This window comes from Eumetopias jubatus, unplaced genomic scaffold, assembly GCF_037043125.1.
Source record: "Eumetopias jubatus isolate StellerSeaLion01/CBP00866 unplaced genomic scaffold, mEumJub1_p1.0 scaffold_13, whole genome shotgun sequence".
Lineage (NCBI taxonomy): Eukaryota > Metazoa > Chordata > Mammalia > Carnivora > Otariidae > Eumetopias > Eumetopias jubatus.
Window position 1 is genome coordinate 94,432,352 of NW_028274819.1, and position 21,940 is coordinate 94,454,291.

Below are 21,940 nucleotides of genomic sequence, written 5' to 3' on the forward strand. Positions count from 1 at the left end.
ATGTTATGAATGTTTTGTCTGCTTTATATAGATTACTGTGATTCTAAGCTATTTTACTACATAGGTGCTAGTTCGTATTTATTTTATTTACTTTTTCTGCCAGACCCCAGGGGATAGTAGTGATTTGTGGTTATTTACAGCAGAAAGGATAGGGTGAGAAGAATGTGAAGTTGTCAATTAACATATTTTTTGAAAGAATCACAGCTAGAACAAAATAAAATTTCAGAGGCCCCCAAGAGAAGAAGATAGACCATAACAGAGCATCTGAGGCAGATAATACTCAGGACCCAAGTAGGTAGGCATGTAGCTTCCATGTAGATAACCAACCAGGAGGAAAGGTTCCAGCCACCAGGATGGTGCTGGAGCAAGACTCCAAGTCTGGGAAGGGGTCTAGGAAAAGCCCAGTTATTACAGATTTAACTTTGGGTTGATGGAAGGTTGGGGAATGAAGAAAAAGTCTGGACCTCAGGATCCAGACAAAAGCTCAGTCTTCAGAGCTTACTGAGACTGGAAACAAACCACTCGATCTTAGGAGCTTACCTTCTGCTGCAGGTCAGTTTTGGTCTTTGATCATGGGAATGAAATGAAGAATGGCATCTGAAGAGGATTATCTAGCTATGGCAAAGAGGTATGCAGAAGCTAGGAATATATTTGGACCCAACACTTCCTTCTACGTCATAGCACCACTTTGTGGTTCCTTTTGTACTTTTATAAATGTTTCCTCCTCTTCCGGAAATGTTATTTCTCTCAAACTCAATCTCTGAAACCATATTTCTTGGGTTGAAAGCTGTCATTTACTACCTATATGGCCTTGGTCAAGTTACTTGATCATTCTGGGTCCCGGTTTCATCATCTATAAAATAGAAATAATAATAGTCCTGTTACCGCACAGGGTTGTTGTAAAGACGACAAAGACTCAATACTCATAAGAGCACTCAGAATAGTACCTGGCACAGAGTTAAGCACTGTGCAAATATTTGCCTTGATTATTATTATCTTTATTTTTTATTTTATTTTTTTATAATTTAAAAAATATTCTTCATCTTTTTTTTTTTTTTAAGAGAGAGAAAGCATGCATGCATGCACATAGGTCGGTAGGAGCAGAGGGTGAGAAAGAATCTTAAGCGGGGTCTACATCCAGTGTGGAGCCTGATATGGGACTCAATCTCAGGACCTTGAGATCATGACCTGAGCCAAAATCAAGAGTCGGATATTTAACCAACCGACTGAACCACGCAGGCACCCCCTTCATCTTTTTTACTTTGAGAAATCCATACTTCCTTCTGACTTGAGTCAACCACAGATTTCATACTTGAATTTGTAATCTCAGCTGATGCTTTCAAAAACAGAAAACTGACACATCAGAATAATGTTCTAAATCTGTAAATGTGGTGATAATCTGATATGACTTGTAAAATTTCCTAACACTCTTCTGAATTTATATACTATTTCTCATTTTTGTACCTAGTAATTTTTTTCAAAACCCAGAAATTTCAACAGCCATTCTGAGGCACCTCAGTTTTGAAACAAAAGGTGGCTTTTCATGTTCTGAGAGCCAGGAAGAACCAAGATTTTTTTTCCAAATTAAAAAAAAAATTTTTTTTTTGATGATGGCTGCCCACTCAGAGAACACCCTAACATAAACCCTTTTCCTGGTAGCTGATGGTTTAATATTTTTAATGTTTGTGATAATGGACCCAGATTTATGGTAGCTAAAGCATATACACTGGGGAGGCCATCTTTAAGAAAAAAAAACACTAATTGAAAATACAGATTAGGTGTAAAATTAATATGTATCTTATTTTATTTTATTTTTTTATTATTTTTTTAATGTAAGATTGTCCTGATTCTTTTTTTTTTAGATTTTATTTATTTATTTGTTAGAGAGAGCGTAGGCGAGAGAGAGTGAGCGAGAGCACAAGCAGCGGGAGCTGCAGGCAGAGGAAGAAGCAGGCTCCCTGCTAAGCATGGAGCCCGATGCAGGACTTGATCCCAGGACCCTGGGATCATAACCTGAGCTGAAGGCAGATCATAACCGACTGAGCCACCTAGGCATCCCATTAATATGTATTTTAAATGTATTTTAAATTGCAATTGTAAAAAGCAACGAAATACTATAAATATCACACAATCCAGAAAATAACACAATATTTTATTTGCTGATGCTTCCTTATTAGTGGAAGTTCCTGGTTCTTTAGTTTATTAAAGTAAATATTAAACTATTTTTAGCATGTCTCTGATCATACAATAATGATTTTGTAATATCATTTTCTGTAGAGAAAATGTAAAGTTAATTTAGATGTTCTCTAACATGGTTAACTGAAGTGTTTTATTTTTATTTTTTTAATAATTTTTTTATTGTCATGTTAATCACCATACATTACATCATTAGTTTTTGATTGAAATGTTTTAATTTATGTTAGAGAAGTCACTTTTAGCTTCACAATAATTATTTCTAATAGATAAATGTATACAGTTTTGTCAAATTTATGATAAACCTCTATAGTGCATTTGTTTATGTGCATTACAGAGTGTACACCTGACAGTAGAGAATTGCTGCTTGAGTAGGTATTAATGAAACTGTTTGCTTACAGTTTCATATGACCAATAATAGGAAGAATCTTTCACAGACTCACTTCTTGTTCTGTGCACTTCTGGTTCTGAACATTTTAAATCTTGTTTCTCCTCCATTACCACTGTTGGGGATATATAATTAAAAACAAAATCTTCCAACCCAGAAAACCTCTCCACAAAGATAGTAGAGAACGAAAATACTTTTATTATTAAATCAGCATTAAACGAAAATGTGATGCATATCCCAGGTAATCCACTGGGATCTTGCAAAGACAGAAAGAAATCTCAACCTTTTATATAGCCAAGCAAACACAATCCATTACATACATACTCTCAAGATAAATAATAACTAGTCCTCAAGTAAAAGGACTTGACAGCACAATCTGTAACACAGAGTTTATCTTAGATTTATCCAGTAATTGGAGTGACATCTGTGTTAGTTAATTGGCTTTACCCAGAGGAAGAACAATCTTCTTATCTTTTTTTTTAATTTTTTAAAAAAGATTTTATTTATTTAATTGACAGAGAGAGAGAGAGAGAGAGAGGGAACACAAGCAGGGGAAGTGGGAGAGGGAGAAGCAGGCTTCCCGCCGAGCAGGGAGCCCGATGCGGGGCTCGATCCCAGGACCCTGGGATCATGACCTGAACCGAAGGCAGTCGCTTGACCAACTGAGCCACCCAGGCGCCCCTTCTTATATCTTTTTGACAGGAGATAGTTTTGTAACTTGAAGTAAGGTACCCAAGAAAGTTAGGCAGCTACCCTCCCACAGAAACTGTGAATAGAGTACTATTACCCTTGTTGTTTACATTTCAAAGAGATGGTTCTCAGGTCGTTGAGAAAGACATTTCTGAGTCCTAAAGCTGACAAGAGGCTTATTTAACTTCTAAAAAATTTATACACATTTCAAAGAGACAAAGAAAGAAATTATAATTCAACATTTTCTAAACTAAATGCTCCATAAAAGGGAGAAGAGAGAAGTCCATTCCCTTATTTTCAACAGGGAGAATTAAGCCTCTTGTTTTTTATTTTTTATTTATTCCTACACCACATATTCTGATGCTTGCTAGAAAAATCTCTAGTCCTGTTCTTTCGGGTCATGACGTCCAAGTGACTCAGCCTGGTGGATATTCCCAGAAACAATTCCTACAGCCATTTGTTTCCCTTGTAACAAAGTTCTTCATTTAACCCTGGTCTTCTCATTTCCAGAGCAAACAAGCACCCTGGGACAGGGGCAAGATCACTGGATCACGAGAGTGGACAAGCATGGCTTGTCCTGTATTGGGAACATCGCTGTCTCCTCTAAAATTGTCCCATGATAAGCCAACCCGACCTACCAGATTTCTCACATATGGTGATTTTTTTTCCCCTCAGAGTTTACAGAGTGCTTCTCTGTAATTCACTTCATTCAGGGACCATCTCAACTTCCAAATATATTTATAAATATTCCAATTTTGAATGGACTTTGAACTGTTTCCCATTATAGCTCCCAGACCTGAAACACATCAAGATATATGATCTAACAATCTGATTTAAATTTCCAAATATTATAAGACGGATGAAAAGTTTGCTGAATATTATATGGCAAAAGGTTGGTGTAATCCAAATATATGGATGAGTTCAGTAGGGTGTTATTATATTATTCCACACATGGACCTAAAGAATTCTCATTTAAACAAGATGTTTAACTGAATATACTTTAGTTGTTCTTGGGGCTGACCAGCTTCACACAAAAGAAAAGAATAAGTTATGAAAAACTGAGATCTTCCCTTCAGGAATAAAAGACAAGGGGAAGGGGGAAGAAGGAGACACAGAAGACAAGAATGTGTAGTCATAAAAGGCAGGAGAAAAGAGAGTTCCAAAAAGGAGGTGTCAGTGGTATTGAATATTACACAAGTTTTAGGAAAAAAAAATGCACTAAGAAAATCCTTTCAGATTTGAAAGATAATTTAAAAATGTAAGAATGATCTTAGGTATATAAATTCAGTAAATTATGAAGTGGAAACTAAAGATGGGCAAAGAAACAGAGGTGAAATTATATATTATTTAAGAAGTTTTGTGGGGCACCTGGGTGGCTCAGTCATTAAGCGTCTGCCTTTGGCTCAGGTCATGATCTCAGGGTCCTGAGATCAAGCCGTGCATCGGGCTCTCTGCTCAGCAGAGAGCCTGCTTCTCCCTCTCCCACCCCCCCTGCTTCTCCCTCTCCCACTCCCCCTGCTTGTGTTCCCTCTCTCGCTGTGTCTCTCTCTGTCAAATAAATAAAATCTTTAAAACAAATTTTTTTTTGCAATAAAATAAGTCCAAGACAGCTAGGCAGTCAAAATTTTGTTTTGTTTCGCTTTAAAACATAGGAAGGAAGAAGAAAAGAGTCAATTTGATGAGGGAAAGGAGGCGCAGTAGCCAAAGAAAGTAGAATATTGGACGAAGGATGCTCTGAGAGATGACAAGAAAAAAATAACAATAATACTAACAATAATAACTGCACACATATCAGATATGTGATTCATCTTTTAGCTCTGCTAGAGAAAAATCTTCCTTATCTAAGATCAGCCTCTGTTCCCCTACTCATGCTCCCTTCCTTGCTTTTGAACTATCTCATGTCTCTTCAATTATGAATAAATCATCTGTTGGGTATCACTGCACTTTCAAATTTCCATTCCATCATTTTGGAAGAATCCAATAAACAACAATGACAAAGTAATCCTACTAGACCAACCTTCCAACCACAAACACATAAGAAAAAGTAGACAAAATAAATGAAACAACTATTTTCAGGCACTGGACAAGGAGTCAAGGATGGAGATCCGAGAAAGAAGGGAAACAAATTAGTTGAACCCTAAAATAGCCAGGGCTCTCTATCTGGAGGTGTCTGTTAGACAACACTGGAGGGCAAACCCAAGCTAGGCACAGCAAGTCGAGGGACAGAGTTCAGAGTTCAAGGAGACTAAAGCAACTGAGGGGCAGAATACAAAAAGGAAAAATCTCCAGAAATCTGCAAAGGAGTGTGTTCTAGTTTATAGCTGAAAATAATAAGCTGTACATGCATGCACAGGTTGAGAGTCCACAAGCCCAGGCAAAGAACAACTATGAGAGAAAAAACAACTACTGGGGAGGTGAATGCTGAACTACAGAGCTTGCAAAGAGTTAGATGTTTGAGATCCAAGCAACCAGAATGGATGGACCTCATTGACCACCCAGTGCCTTAGAAACCATATGTCCTAGCAGCAGAGAAAAATTAGCTCTAAAATGAAGTCTATTCCACTGTGACCCAACAAAGCTTCAAAAGAAAATCTTGAAATAATCAAGTAAATTTACAAATAAATTGACAGCTTGTAAGTACCAACTACAATACTCTTTTTTTTTAAGATTTTTTTTATTTATTTATTTGACAGAGAGAGACAGTGAGAGCAGGAACACAAGCAGGGCGAGTGGGAGAGGGAGAAGCAGGCCTCCCGCCGAGCAGGGAGCCTGATGTGGGACTCGATCCCAGGACCCTGGGATCATGACCCGAGCCGAAGGCAGGCGCCCAACGACTGAGCCACCCAGGCGCGCCATCAACTACAATACTCTTTAAAGAAAGAAAACAAGACACAGAATTCAACAACATTTATAATGTCCAACATCCAATCAAAACTTACTAGACAAAAATAAAAAGGAAATGTGATCCAAAATGAAAAGGAGTATCAGTCAATAGCAACACACCCAGAAATAACAAAGATGATAGAATTACCAGGCAGAGAATTTGAAATAGCTATGGTAATATGTTGTAAGAGTCTTTTTTTAAAAGTGAACATAATGAGGAAAAAATGGAAGGTTAAAAAATAAGTAAATGTAACTGAAGAGCATATAGAGCTGAAGTGAAAATTTTACTGGATGTGTTCAATAGCTGTTTAGACTTCACAATAAAATAATTTGAAGACTAAGTATAAAAGCTATCCAAACTCCATGTCATGGGGGAATAAAAACTAAAAAAAACTAAATAGAACTTCAGTGGCTTTTGGAACACCACCCAACAATCTAATGTATGTATAATTGGAGAAAAAAAAAAAGGGGGTGAGGGCAGAAAAAATATTTGAAGAAAAAATTTCAAAGACATAATGACAAAAATTCTTGAAAATTGGATGGAAAATGTAAATTTACAGGTTCACAAAGCTTTATAAATACCAAGCAAGACAAACAAAACAGAATTACACCTACATGTCATAATTAAATTTCCAAAAATCAACAATAAAAATTGTTAGGACAATCAGAAATTAAAATATTCACCATACTCACCCACACATCACAACACATGTTATATAAATATGGAAATATACATAATACATTGCTTATGTTTCATGAGAACCATGCAAGTCAGAGGACAATGGGACAATATCTTTAAACTGCTTGGGGTTGGGGGGGTGGAGTGGAATAAACTACCTAGAATTCTTTATGCAGTAAATATATCCTTCAGAATGAGGGGCATGTAAATAAATTTCACACAAACAAAAACAAAGAAATTTTTGCTACAAGACCTTCACTGCAAGTAATGTTAAAAGGGTGGCTCAGTTGGTTAAGTGACTGCCTTTGGCTCAGGTCATGATCCCGGGTCCTGGGATTGAGCCCTGCATTGGGCTTCCTGCTCAGCGGAGGGCCTGCTTCTCCCTCTGTCTCTCTTCCCTGCTTGTGCTCTCCTGCTCACTCTCTGTCAAATAAACAAATAAATTCTTAAAAGAAAAAAATTAACTCAAATGGGACACCTGGGTGGCTCAGTTATCTGCCTTTGACTTAGTCATGATCCCAGGGTCCTGGGATAGAGCCACACTTTGGGCTCCTTTCTCAGCAGGGAGTCTGCTTCTCCCTCTCCCTCTGCTGCTCCCCCTGCTTGTGCTCTCTCACTCTTTCACTCAAATAAATAAAATCTTTTTTTTAAGATTTTATTTATTTATTTGAGAGGGAAAGAGAGTGAGAGAGAGCACGAGAGCAGCAGAGGGAGAAGCAGACTCCCTGCAGAGTAGGGAGCCTGATGTGGAGCTCGATCCGGGGACCCTGGGATCATGATCTGAGCTGAAGGTGGATGCTTAACCAACTGAGCCACCCAGGCACCCCATAAATAAAATCTTTTAAAAAAATTAAAAATGGATCATACAGTTCAACATCTAAAAGAAAACATAGAAAAATCTTTGCAATCTTGGGGTATGCAAAGATTTCTTAGGATGCAAAAAAAAAAAAAAAAAATAAGAAAAAAACAAATTAGATTTCAAAAATTTAAAACTTTTGTGATTCAAAATATATTATTAAAAAATTATCGGGGTGCCTCAGTGGTTCAGTCGGTTAAGTGCCCAACTCTTGATCTTAGCTCAGGTCTTGATCTCAGGGTCATAAGTTTGAGCCCCATGTTGGGCTCCACACTGGGCATGGAGCCTACTTTAAAAAAAATTATTAGGTTGCCTGGGTAGCTCAGTCTGTTAAGTATCTGCCTTCAGCTCAGGTCATGATCCCAGGATCCTGGGATCAAGCCCTGCATCAGGCTACTTGCTCAGCAGGGAGCCTACTTCTCCCTCTCCTGTTCCCCTGCTTGTGCTCTCTCTCTCTCACTCTCTCTGTCAAATAAATAAATAAAATCTTTAAAAAAAAATTATTACTAAGCCACAAACTGGGAAAAAATATTCTCAATTTTTTTATCTCACAAAGGACTCATATCTAGAATAAAGAACTTTTGTGACAATAACAAAAGGAAAATTAATCTAACTTTTAGTGAATAAAATATTTTAATAAAAAATATTTTAAATAATTCTTCACAAAGAATAAATATATGAAGTCAAATAAGCATATGAAAATTCGCTAAATATCACGAGTCATCACAGAAATGCAAATTAAATTAACAATGAGAAAACGCTACTTACCCCTACAATAATGTCTTTTTTTAATTGATAGTAACAAATATTGGTAAAATGTAGAGCAACTAGAACTTTTGTATGTCTGGTTGATGGGACAGCAAAATGGTGAAATCTCACTGGAGAACAATTTGGCTCTTTCTTAAAAAATTAAACATATACTTATCTCATCTAAGAAAATTCAGCTAACATTTATTCATCTAAAATAAAAACATATGCTCACCAAAAGATTCCTGCATGAGTATTCAGCACAGCTTTATTCATATAATTAAAACTGAAACAACTCAAGAACTTATCAACCACTAAGTGAATAAACAAGGTGTGGTATGTTCATGGAATATGGAATGTGTAAGGAAGGAAAACTTTCCCTCTCTTCCTTTCTAGTTTCTTTGGCTGGTCTAATAATTAAATTGACATTAGACAGGTTAAGAGGAGAAAAAAACAAAAATTTTTTTTAGAAAAAAATAATTTTAATTTTGTATGTACAGCAGCTCGTAGAAATATGAGACTCAAAAAAGTGACCACACCAGGCAGCATTTTTATCTGTTAGACAAAGAAACAATAGATCTGTGAGGAATTGACAAGACAGAATTTTGGACTTGGGGAGGTAAATTGGTAAAGTAACAACGATTGTTTTTATAGCTTTCATGGCCCTAAATTCTCCATCTCTGGTGATAAGGATGTCTCTCTTCCTCCTGGTTCAGGGAGGGTATACCTCACATGGGAGACTTATTTCCTGCTTTCAGGGAGACAACGGAAGTTCAGAGGGTCCTTCCTGCACTAGCTGTGTCTTAAGTAACTTTAATTTTAAATAATCGATTTGCCAAAGTGTTATATTTTGAGGCAGCCTGCCCTGAACCTTATCAAATACTACTCAGCAATCAGAAGGAATGAATGAACTTTTTATATTTGACAATAGGGTTGAATCTCAAAAATTCTTTGCTAAATGAAAGCATCCAGACACAAAAAAGTATACAGATCGTATGATTTCACTCATATAAAGTCATACAGAAGTGAAGACTAATCTACAGGCATAGAAATGAGATCAGTGGTTGTTGGAGTAGGAGGGAAGGTGTTGAGGAAGACTAACTGAAATTGGCACAAAGGAATTTTTTGGAGTGCTGAGAACCTTCGAAATCTTAATTGAAGTGGTGGTTCCATGGGTATACACATCTGTCAAAACCCGCTGAACTGTATGCTAAAAATGACTGCATTTTATTCTATGTGAGTTATACCTCATTAAACTTTTTTTAAAATTACAACTCTAACTCTATTTTCTCGTTTTGCAGAGTGTCCCCCAACAATGAGTTATGCTTGCTATATCCATCAACTCTGTTGACGCTCAAGAGTTCAAAACCCCATCTTTTCACTTATCACCCTAAGATAGTTCACCAAAAAAGTCGTACAATTCTATGCCATTCACTCTTGCATTTCTGTATACCTGGCCACTTGTCACATTATTAATCAAATTTCCTACCCTTGATTCAACTTAGTTCAATAGAGGATCCCATTTAATTATTAAGAAACCACTGATTTTTCTTCTTGCAGAAACTGTGAAATTCAAGATCTAAAACCCACAAAATCATGGATTCTCTGATTTTGATTAATTATCTCAGGAGTGGAGGTATGACTGGTCCCAATTAGAATTTAGAAGACGGCCAATGCCCCACCTTGACTTATGAATAAAGTTTTAGCGAGACTTTGTTTTCTCCTGGGAGTCTCTGGAGCACATCCATGGAGACTGATGTCCCAGAGGAAGCTAAGAAAGTGCCCCACTAACAAACTGCTATTCTGAGAGAAGAAATCTTGACCTAGTGTGAACTGACCTATTAATCAGTTTCCACACAATTCTCTTAAATACTGAAGCAATCTTGCTATTTCCTGAAAGCTTTATGAATGGAATTCAGCAATGCGTAACAACACTTACCTTAAATTTTAGAAAGAGATTCATTTTCCTGGTGCAAAAAAGGAAATTTTGTTTCAGTTCTGTGCCTTTATATGAACCTCTCCTTTCCTTTCAGGCGGCTCTTATTGGATAATGACACGCCTCCGCCTCCGGACCAGAAGTGTTTCCCTGGGAATCATTAGTACTGTCAGTATTGCTTTGCTAAGAGAGAGCAAAGAATACTGTTCTGGGTAAAGTGTTGCTCTTCTGTAGAATGAATAGATATGGCTAGCCTTGATGCCTTGAACCCTTGAAATAAATTCCAATTAATGCATCTCCGTCTCATATAGAAAAGTCATAAGTATGACTGGACTTGGACAAGCAAGCAGTCTTAATTCACCGCATTTTACCCGCAACCATCAATCCTTGGGATGAATTTCAAACTGGCTGTCTTTATTTGCATTTCGGTTTTGCACAGTCCCCCAAATAGTGATTCTTGATGCATGTCCCTTTGTGGAATTTATAGAGTATAATCCGGTGCCTCTGCCGGAAGGTGGTACACTATTGGGCATCTTCAAATTTACTACATGATCAAAGTCTTGAAAAATTGAAATTTACCCCAGCAACACTTCAGAAAAACAAAATGACTAAGCAAACAAACAAAAGATGAGGCTTGGGACATATTGCCCTAAGCCCAGATTGGGAAAAGATATATGTTAATATCTTTGTACTTTTTTTCTTCTTTTGAGACAATGAAAAGTTTCAGAAAAATGAAGGATGCTTGTCAAACCATTGAGCATCAAGTGGGTTAAGAAAGCTCTCTGTACTCTGGGCAGTCCGGAGATCTGGGATAATAACCAGAACGCAGTAGAAACACAAAGCCCTGATTAGGGAAAGATGGAGCAGAAAGGTTTGCATGCAGCAAAATTTACATAAAAGCTGGAAGCAGCCGTGGACTTGGAGACAAATTATTTAGCAAACAGTCCCTGTTATGTCTCTAGCATTTGAAATATAACAGTAGCCTTTTATAAACATATGCATGTATCAGTCTATATAAACTCATAGGTAACTGGGGACACAGTGTCAACAAAATATCCATTTATATAATCCTTCAGAAAAAATCTCTTTTGAGGACTTATTTTATGCCAAGCCCATGCTTTGGCCCCACAGATATTATTGCTGCCCTCGCGACCTTAGAGTTTGTGGAGGAAGCCAAACAAACTGTAAATTCAATGTTGTAAGCGTTCAGATATGGAAATGCGCAGGGGGTCGGGCGGAGGGGGGTGGGGCGTGGGGGCGAGGAAGGTAGGAGTAGCACTGGAACTAGACTGGAGATGAGAAGTCGGGAAAGGCTTTCCGTGACATGGCTCCTCGGCTGGGGTCTAGAAGTCAGACTGGATTTAGCCAAATGTGGGAGAGATGGGGGGAGGGGATTCTAGGCCAAGTTAACAGCACGCGAAGTGATTAGGTGATGAGAGAGAAGATGGCACCTTCAGGGAACCAGAGCAGGGGTCAGCAAACTGTTGCTGTAACGGGCTGGCCTGATCATGAGTATTTTAGGCTTTGGGGGTCCTATACTCTCTGCTATAACTCTGAACTCTTTTTTTTTTTTTAAGATTTTATTTATTTATTTGACAGAGATAGGGAGAGCAGGAACACAAGCAGCGGGAGTGGGAGAGGGAGAGCAGGCTTCCCGCCCAGGAGGGAGCCCAATATGGGACTCGATCCCAGGACCCTGGGATCATGACCTGAGCCGAAGGCAGACGCTTAACGACTGAGCCACCCAGGTGCCCTGTAACTCTCAACTCTGCCATTGTAGCACCAAAGCATCCACAGGCAATATGTAAACAAATTAGTGTGGTTCCAGGGAAATCTTATTTACAGATAGTTAGCCAAACTCTAAACTTGGGTAACTCAATGAGCACAGAGCATAGAATGGGTAAGGAAAATGGAAGAGCAGGCTGGAAGATTGGGTGAGGTAAGACCAGATCATCAATGCCTTGAATGTCACACCAAGGAGTCTGGGTGCTACCCTTAAGGTTCTGAGGAGCGACGTGGTCAGAATTGTGTTTGAAAAGGACCACTCTAGCTACAGTTTGAAACATGTGTAAGAAAGAGTATGACACAGGGAGTTCAGTTAGGAGGCTGTCTTGATCCCGATGAAAGATAATGGCATGAACAAAAATAGCCTCGAAGAGACCGAAGGAACAGATTGGAAGGTAAGGAGGTAACATGAACAGGACGACTCCTGATTGCTACGGGGAAATGAGGAGGAATGCCATATGACTCTATACGTCATGACTTCTCCAAAGGAAAAGAAAGAGTCTAGACTATATAGTTAAATCTGGTAAGCATGTCAACTGCAATGTTTAATCCAGTAATCCAGTACTTTAACTCTATCCCCCTAGCTTCCTAGGGTTGCTTTGCTGTCTTTATCTGAATATTGCTTTCACCTGCTAACTCACACCATCTGCCCTTCCTCGAAATCTCACAAAACTTCACGTGGGCTCATACCCCAATCTAGTCGGCGGTCCAGACAGCTACCGCCTGGTTCCTGCCCCTTCTCTTTTGCTCTGCATCCCTCCTGCGGGTCACTGCTCTTGCCAGGCACGCCCACTTCTGCTGCTACCATTTCTGCGGACACCATTGCTGCAGCTCCTGGGTCCTCGTGGTGCCAAAGCCAAGTCATGGTCCTTACAAAAGTACGCAGAGTCGGTATCTCCTCGTCTATGCCTTGCTTTGTCACCTGGATACATAGCAGTGCACCTGGGTACATAGCAGTGCTATCTGTGACCAGAATCTCAAAGGAGCCCATTCAGTTATCACCAGCAGCCCCTTCCTCCATGAAGCATAGATAAATGTGTACGTGTGTTGGGGAGGAAGGTGACACCATATTTTCCACACATACACATATGCACAAATTTGCCCCATGTTTGCAAACTCCCTGACTCAAGATTCTCTCCTCCAAAAGTCTCATGAACCCATCATGTACACTGACTTCTAGGAGGCCTGTCCCACCTGTTAGTTTATCAGAAGTGCCTAGACTGACCCAACTCCCAGCTCCACCTGAATTCTCTGCTTTAGTTCTATTTCACAAACTTCAGGCCTTGTCTGGAATGCATTTTCCCTCCCTACCCCACTCTCTTTTCCTATTGAATGCCTCTAGACTCAGCTTAGGCATCTTCTTTTCTGGAAAACTTTCTCTAACCACTACCCAGGCTGGGTAAGCGGTCTTTCTGGGTGTTCCCAAAACAATCTGTGCACAAATCTACACTATCACTCGCTGGGTTTCTCCCTATTTAAATGATAAGCTCCTTAGTCCTCTAAGAGGACTTGGAACATAGGAAGCTCTCAACAAATGCTTATGGAATATATAGGTCTAGTTCTCCAAATTGTGGAACGTTTATCCCTTAGAAATTTTGTATTAAGCAGGAGAGACTGCCACTCCCTTCTGAGTAGGGAATGAAGATAAATCTATATCTACCCTATTTTGAGGGACAAGGCCCATGGCCAGTTATACTGACCATTAGTACAAATTCAAATACTTCTCTGTCTCTTATAGTCTCATGGGAAATAACTGAAGCTTTTGACTTAATAGGCAAAAAATAATAATCCTTTCCTAGTCTAAAAAAGAGGTGGGAGGAAATGGAAGCATTTTTCTCCTCTACACTCTCAGAGAATTCTTGTTCTCTGATATGGGGATAGAATGAAGCCACAAATCAACGAACTTTCCCATACTTTGAAAATGGAGCAGTTCATTTCACAGCAATTTACCTTACCCACTGCAAAGAAGAACCGTGTGGAAGAATATCCTCAGTAAGATAGGAAGTCGTGTTACTCTTTTCCAGTGAATTTTAAGAGAGTTGAAAGTTCTCAGCCTATGAATTTGCATATACAAATAGGAATGCTTTGCTTGGTATGGAAAGATACTTAGTCACAAAGGGAGGTTTTGGTAGGGATGTACTTTCCAGGATCCAATTTGTTATCTCAAGCATTTGCTAGACTTTTTACTTTTTTAGTTTCATGTCTATGGATCTTTATCCAGTATACAGTGATTAGGTACATCTGTATATTAGGCCCTAATTCAGCTTGTCTTGGCATTTTAAATTAAAGCTTAGTACATTTTCCTACTTGCTTAGCAATTTTATTCATTTCATTTGAATGTTTTTTAGTCTCCTTTGTTATGAGTCTGAATTAGAATTTGGAAGTGGATTCTTGAGAAAAACATCTGTTCCATTATCTAAGTTAGTATTTCACCGCTAATATATAACAGCAATGATTTTTAGTTGTATAAATACACCCAGAGAGATGTGGGGGGAGGGGTTGTAAAATCAGCTTTCTTAAACATATTTGTAATATAAATCAAGAATTTCTTTTAGAACAGAAAAGGGGAGTGTGGATTATTTCTTATGAACCCACAGCTCAGTTTATGCAGACATACCATTGTATATACTTTAAAAAAAATCATATGGATTATTGACAGTTAAACCCTGTTGCAGTGATCATTCTCCTAGCTGTATATGGATGGAAAAGTACTTTTCCACTCACCAAGTGTACTTGGTACTTTCGAAGTCCATTAAAAGATGGTTTAGCTGGCAAAAGGACAAGCCCAATCCTGAGTAACGAAGGAGTGCTGAGGGTGTATATGTGTATGCGAAGGAGGGGGAGTGTCCTGAAGGACCTTATATAGACTCAGAATCCTTTTTTTGTGTCCAACCTGTATTTGAGCATGAGATTTGAAGAAGCTACTTTCCTTGCTTGTCTTTCTAGAGTTTCAAGGGACATGAGAAATGGCACGACAATCACAGAGCTCATCCTCCTAGGCTTTCCTGATATCCAAGGACTACAGATCCCTCTCTTTATAGTCATCTTTTTCATCTACATATTAACCCTTGCAGGCAAGGGGCTCATAATTGCCATTGTCTGGGCAGAGCCCAAGCTTCAAATACCAATGTACTTCTTCCTCTGCACCTTGTCCTTCTTAGAGATCTAAGGGATGACCACAGTCATCCCCAAACTGTTGGAAACTTTTGTGGTGGCAAGAACAGCTATCTGCATCCCCTGCTGCCTACCGCAGGCTTTCTTCCACTTTTTCCTGGGCACCACTGAGTTCTTTATCCTCACCATCACGTCTTTTGACCATTACCTGGCCATCTGAAAGCCCCTTCGCTACCCCACCATTATGACCAGCAACCTCTGCCTGCAACTTGCCCTCGGTTCCTGGGTGGTAGGCTTTACCGTTGTCTTTGGTCAGATGCTGCTGCTCATCCAGGTGCCATTCTGTGGCAACAATGTCATCAATCATTTCTACTGTGATGTTGGTCCCATTTTGAAAGCAGCCTGTGCAGACACAAGCATGCTGGAGCTCCTGGGTCTTTTGGCGACCGTCCTGGTGATCCTAGGGTCACTCCTCTTCACAATGATTTCTTATCTTTATATCTTGTCCACGATCCTACAGATTCTTTCAGCCACTGGCCGACAGAAGACTTTCTCTACCTGTGCCTCACCTGACAGTAGTCTCCCTGCTCTATGGTGCTGTTTTGTTCATGTACCTGAGACCCACAACACACTCTTCCTTTAAGATTAATAAGGTGGTGTCCGTGCTAAATACTATCCTCACACCTCTTCTGAATCCCTTCATTTATACAATTAGAAACAAGAAGGTGAAAGCAGCCCTAAGGAAGGCAATGGCTTGTCCAAAGACTCATCATCCACAGTAAAACATGCAACACATCAAAATGAACTTAAGGCAGATACAAAAATTAAATGTGAAAGAGGACTGTGGAGAAGGTAAAGATGTAAAAGCAAACTATGATGGTTAAAGTCTCCTATAAGAATTTGTTATGTATAGGGGCGCCTGCGTGGCTCAGTCGGTTAAGCGGCTGCCTTCAGTTCAGGTCATGATCCCAGGGTCCTGGGATCGAGCCCCACATTGGACTCCCTGCTCAGCGGAAAGTCTGCTTCTCCCTCTTCCTCTCCCCCTGCTTATGAACTCTCTCTCTCTTTCTCTGTCAAATAAATAAATAAAATCTTAAAAAAAAAAAAAGAATTCGTTATGTATAAATGAATCAGGAGTCCTTCAAAAGAAATGAACTCATTCTCCAACAAGGAAATCCCAGAATACCTTCAGATGCATCAAGTAGAAATGGCAAAAGTCAAGGAAAACTGTCAGTAGCCTTAAAAAGAAATGTAAGGAATCCTGTCTCCCTCTTTGTTTATAATAACTCTTCTTGCCTCATTTCCTTGTCAATGGCATAAAACATCCCACACATTTTCTCAGTACTTAGTTTCTTCACAGTATAAGTCCCCCGTAGGCTCCTAATCAATTCTAATGGATCTTTCAAAAATGTTTTAAATAAACCAAGTGTTTTTTTTGATACTGTGGGACTTTCATTTGAATAGAATACAAATGTCTACATACACCTAAATGTGTTTATTCCCAGATAATACCAAAACTTGAGGACATCATGTGAAAATTTCTAATTGGATTTAGCCAGTTCTTATGCTTCACTCTAGGTAGGCCAGGTGCCTAAGAAACCAAAAGTCTGAGAGCCAATGAACTATGAAGATTTTCTTGCTGGAAAACTCAGTCCCAAGGTTACATTAAGGACAGGGCTTGAATGTAAGGTTATCATGTAATGTCCCTCAAGGCAATGACAAACCTATTCATTTAACCATGTTCTCGGGCAAGACATTTGGCAGAAAAAGTTTTTTACAGAATGATGATGCAGGTGAGTCAGTTTGTAAAAATGAGTATTATATGTGCCCCTCTTCCCACAGCAAAAAAAAGTCTATCATTAAAAGCTCATTAAACTGTGATTTTTTAAAAAAGGATTACTGCACATCCTTTTTAATATTGAGTTGAAAATTGCAAAAGCAAAACAAAGTGTAATGAGGTGAAAATGTTATTATCTCAACTGTCCGATCTGATCTGATCTTAGAGAGGAGCTGTCTTGGGGCCAGGCAGGTGAAATTGGTCATTTGAAGGCAGAGGGAGAGAGAGAGCTTTAGGATGAATATTATCAAGAGCCCTGTCATCAAAAGAATGGTTTAAATTGCCCTGAATGAGAAAATCTGGGTAATATCTAAGTGCTCCTCAGAGGGGAAAATGGCACAAAAAGTAAAGAGAGGAGAAATGAGCCCAAAAGATGAATGTAGCAGAAAAGTCTGTGGGAAGAAGCCAGTGGAAATTCTCCAAAGTTGGGGAGCCTACAGAGCATTTTAAAGGTGGAGATGCCTATCCTCAATTTGAGGCCACATTTCTATGCTGTTCAACTGTCTTCCCCTTGAACCTTTAGTAAAGTCTCCTACATTACAAATATATATATGAACAGGCTGTGTAGGTCACACACATTCGTGTATGTGTATGTTGTGCATGTAATTCAAGGAAGAACTGAGTTTCTTGTCTGGAATGATGTGGTTTGGATGCGGGACAGCCCATAGAAAAGCTCACAGCAACGGCCACAGAATATGCAGAAATTTTAGGAAGAACTTCAGACTTTCATTGGCTTGGGCATGGCTCCAGGTAACCTATATCTTGGGGAATTGAGACACTTGGGTTATATTATTACTTAAAAACACTTTTAAAATCTGCTTTCAAGTTTCACAGATATTAGTTTCCCTGGGCCTAGCCTATTGCCTTAAGAGTTACCTGTTTGAAAAAAAAAAAAGTTACCTGTTTGATAGCAGACAGAGGGTAACATAGAACACCTTGACAGATCTTATAAAGGAGAGAACAAATGTGAGAGTACCACCTGAGTCCAATTCATGAAAATCAAAACAGACATCATTTATTCAAGCATTTTTCATATTTTATTGATGTATTGGTATCATGTCCCAAGCAATGTGCCAGGTACCGATTCTGTTGAAAAAAACATTTTTGTGTAGTCTGCCAGAAAATCAGTGCTAGGGGTTGGAAATGCCAGAGTTGGAGAAGCCTATCCAACAAAGATGCTCCAACACCTGAACATCAAGAATGAAATGGGTTACAAGACTTCTAGGTAGCCCTGCCTTAGATCTTCACCAACATGGTCCCTCCAAAGTCACCAGGGAGTGTGTTGTCTACCTCCAGTGCCTACAGGAGCCAGAGTGTTGTTTTGAGGAAAGGGAGCCCTGGCCAAAAGGAGCCCTGGCCACAGAGACAACGTGGCAGAGCTTGACTTTACATTGCCCTGTTTCTTAGGGCTCTAGAACCCAAATATCTTCCCCAAATGTACATACCCCAGCTTTCTCCAAGAGAATAAGAAATTACAACAAGAACTCATCCAAACAATATCATAAACAACCTCTTACTCAGATCCCTGGATAGTAATTATTTTTCTACGACTGGTAACTCTGATGACAAGGTGGAGCTCATGCATACAGCTGAGCCAAATCCTTGACAATGAGCTCTTGAGTTAATTTGTTCCTGAAAAAATGTACACACTTAAGTAAAGCGGTTGTTTCCATGATGTGTTCCAAGAATACATTAGTAATTAAAAACAGGGTTCAAGTATTCAAATCGGGGGACATACAGAGTTAGACAAGGTTAAGCAGGTTCTTTCACTACTCAATTTCTCAGAATCTTTAATGCTATGTTGAAAAACAATTTCTAACTCCCAAGCTTATGCATATAAAACTGCCTGTTATATCATCTTGGTTTTATTAAGAACTGTGCCCACTATTAGTGATGTCAACCAGAGCAATGACCATTTCAAAAGGAGACTTTACAATCCTCTCCTCAACCAGTCAAATGGTGGCCTCTTGTTCCTGCCTTATTTGGGCAAGACTTCCTTTCCTTATCCACGATCTAGCCCCTCCCTTGTAACTCAGAAAGACCAAAGTCACTTTTGAGTGATACAGCTCCCCTTTACCTGTCAAGTAATAAATTCAGCTTTACTTTTTCAGTTCTAATAATCTTCACATGCATTAGAAACTCCCAAGAGGAAGATAAGAGAATATGCCTTTCCCAAGCTTACCCAGCTACAGACCACTTTTCTCAATGTGCCTTAGACTAAAGGTTTCCTGCCATGTTCCTTAAGGCGCATCCAAAGTCATCTCTGTTTTTATCAGGCTCTTATAATTCCACGATATTCATAAATGACCGACCAACTTGGAGATAAAATTTTTAACTCCAATACAAGAAAAGTTGAATACAAAGAATTGGACATGATTACATATTTACCTGACCAAGTGGCTTACCACCACTTTGAATTACATATTCTCCTTGCAAGTTTAAATGAGTCCAATTATAAAAATGCCATTTACACATGACTCTTCCAGAACCATCCACTTTCTGTACCTGGTATTCAGTTAGTCTCAGACTGAACAACTAAAAGGGTAGAATGACACACACTTTCAGATCAGCCCACTCCACTAATTACTCCTGCCATTTCTTTAATTTTTCGAAAATAGTCTCTCTCTTCCAAGTGCAGAAGCAACCATTCTCCTAATAATTAGTTCTTTGGTCTTCATCAAATACTGTTTAAAAAAAAAACAACAACCTAATGCCCCCATCTCCACACTATGGCTTTAGTCCAAGCAGTTGACCTACAATAATAACTTTGTAAATCACCTTTCCCCATCTACTCTTGGACCCCTTCATTCTCTTCTGTGACCAGAAGGATCTTATAAACATCTATATCTAATCATGTCACTTGATTAAAATCCTTCAATGGCTTCCCATTAACTGTAACAGATAATGCTTAATTTAGTCTATAAGACATTTGGTCTATCAGATCTGATCCCTGTTCACAATACCAGGTCCATCTCATATATTTCTCTATTGCTTTCTGGCCCTAGACACACTATCCTCTCAGTTTCTCCAATACCCTAAGCTCCTTTCCACCTCAGGACCCTTGCATACACACTATTACTTCAAATATTCTTTCTTACCCCACTTCCCACTCCCACCCCCAATCTCAGCCTGCCCACTCATCCTTCAGAACTCTGCTCAAAGTTTACTACTCAAGAAAGTTTCCGCTAACCACCTGTCTACCAGCATCATCACCTGGATTAGGACCACCAGTCATAAGCTCTTGCAATAGGTTGTACTTCTCCTTTGTAGAACGTACCACAATCATAAGTAATTTATTCAAATATGTTTCTTCCCTCCCAAACACACACATCCACATGAAAGCTCCATGAGGACAGGTTGTTCTCCACTGTATTCCATATACTACCACAGTGTCCGGCAACAGTAGTTACTCAATAAATAAATCCCACTGACGAATGAAGGACCAGATAACTGGACGGACAGAAAATCAGTCACATCACATATAGATTGTAATCTCTGTAGTTCTGTTATGTAAATATCCCACACTCTGTGTTTTAAAAGTATAAATGAATTACCATAGGCCATATTAGATTAGAATCCCCAATTTATACCAATCACAAAAGTAAATTCAAATTCATAAAAAGGAGAGCAAAAAAGTAGTAAAAGAAAATATAGGACGAAGCCCTGTTGATTTTGGTGTGGACAAAAATGTTCTGGAGTAAGACATGAAATTCAAAGCCACTGAGAAAAAGAGTGTATCAAATTTACCCAATTTGAAACTTTTTTAATTTTTTTGTTTTTTTTAAAGATTTTATTTATTGATTTGACAGAGAGATAGAGAGAGAGCACAAGTAGGCAGAGAGGCAGGCCCAGGGAGAGGGAGAAAGCAGGCTCCCCGCCGAGCAGGAAGCCCGATGTGGGGCTCGATCCCACGACCCCGGGATCATGACCCAAGCTGAAGGCAGCCACTTAACCAATTGAGCCACCCAGGTGCCCCTGAAACTTTTTTTTAAATAAAGACTTTGACTCCTGTTCTTTCTTTATTTTTTCCCAAAGATTTTCTTCATTTATTTATTTGACATAGAGAGAGACAGCGAGAGAGGGAACACAAGCAAGGGGAGTATGAGAGGGAGAAGCAGGTTTCCCGCTGAGCAGGGAGCCCGATGTGGGGCTGATCCCAGGACCCCGGGATCATGCCCCAAGACGAAGGCAGATGCCCAACGGCTAAGCCACCCAGGCGCCCACAATTTGAAACTTAAAACCATAAACAAAGTTAGAATGTAAGCTATAAAGTCAAAGAAATTATTTGCAACATACATATTAAATGATTACTAACAAGAATATATAACATTTAACAAGAATAAGAAAAAAATCCAATTGAGAAATGGGCAAACTCATAGGAAAACTACAAGTCACCAATAAACATACAAAGACTGTTCATTTTCATTCTTAATCCTGGAAAAGGTAAAATAATGAAACATCAATTTTTACCCATTTTACAAGTTTTTTTGAGAGAGAGTGAGAGAGAGAACGAGCCGGGGCGGGGGGGGGAGTCAGGGCGGGCGAGGGAGAGAGAGAGAGAGAGGGGAAATCTTAAGCAGGCTCCCTGCTCAGTGCAAGTCAGTCAGGGCTCAATCCCAGGACCCTGAGACCATGACCCAGGCCAAAACCGAGAGTCGAATGCTTAACCAAATGAGCCACCCAGGCGATCCTCACTTTACAAGGTTAACAACATAAAATAGTGGCATGAATATGGGGGAAAAACATTCTCATATACAGCCCTTAAGATCATAAATTGGTGCAGTCTCTGGGGAGATAATTTGGTAGTATTGATTGAATGTATACAACCTATG

The 21,940-nt window shown here is 39.2% G+C and overlaps 1 protein-coding gene across 1 annotated transcript; it reads left to right on the plus strand.

The window, feature by feature from the left end:
• The first annotated feature begins 15,116 nt into the window (after nucleotides 1-15,116).
• On the plus strand, nucleotides 15,117-16,053 carry OR6X1 (olfactory receptor family 6 subfamily X member 1). The gene is given in 2 exon segments (XM_028125866.2): nucleotides 15,117-15,835; nucleotides 15,837-16,053. Coding segments are annotated over 2 exon segments (936 nt in total).
• The last annotated feature ends 5,887 nt before the right edge of the window (nucleotides 16,054-21,940 follow it).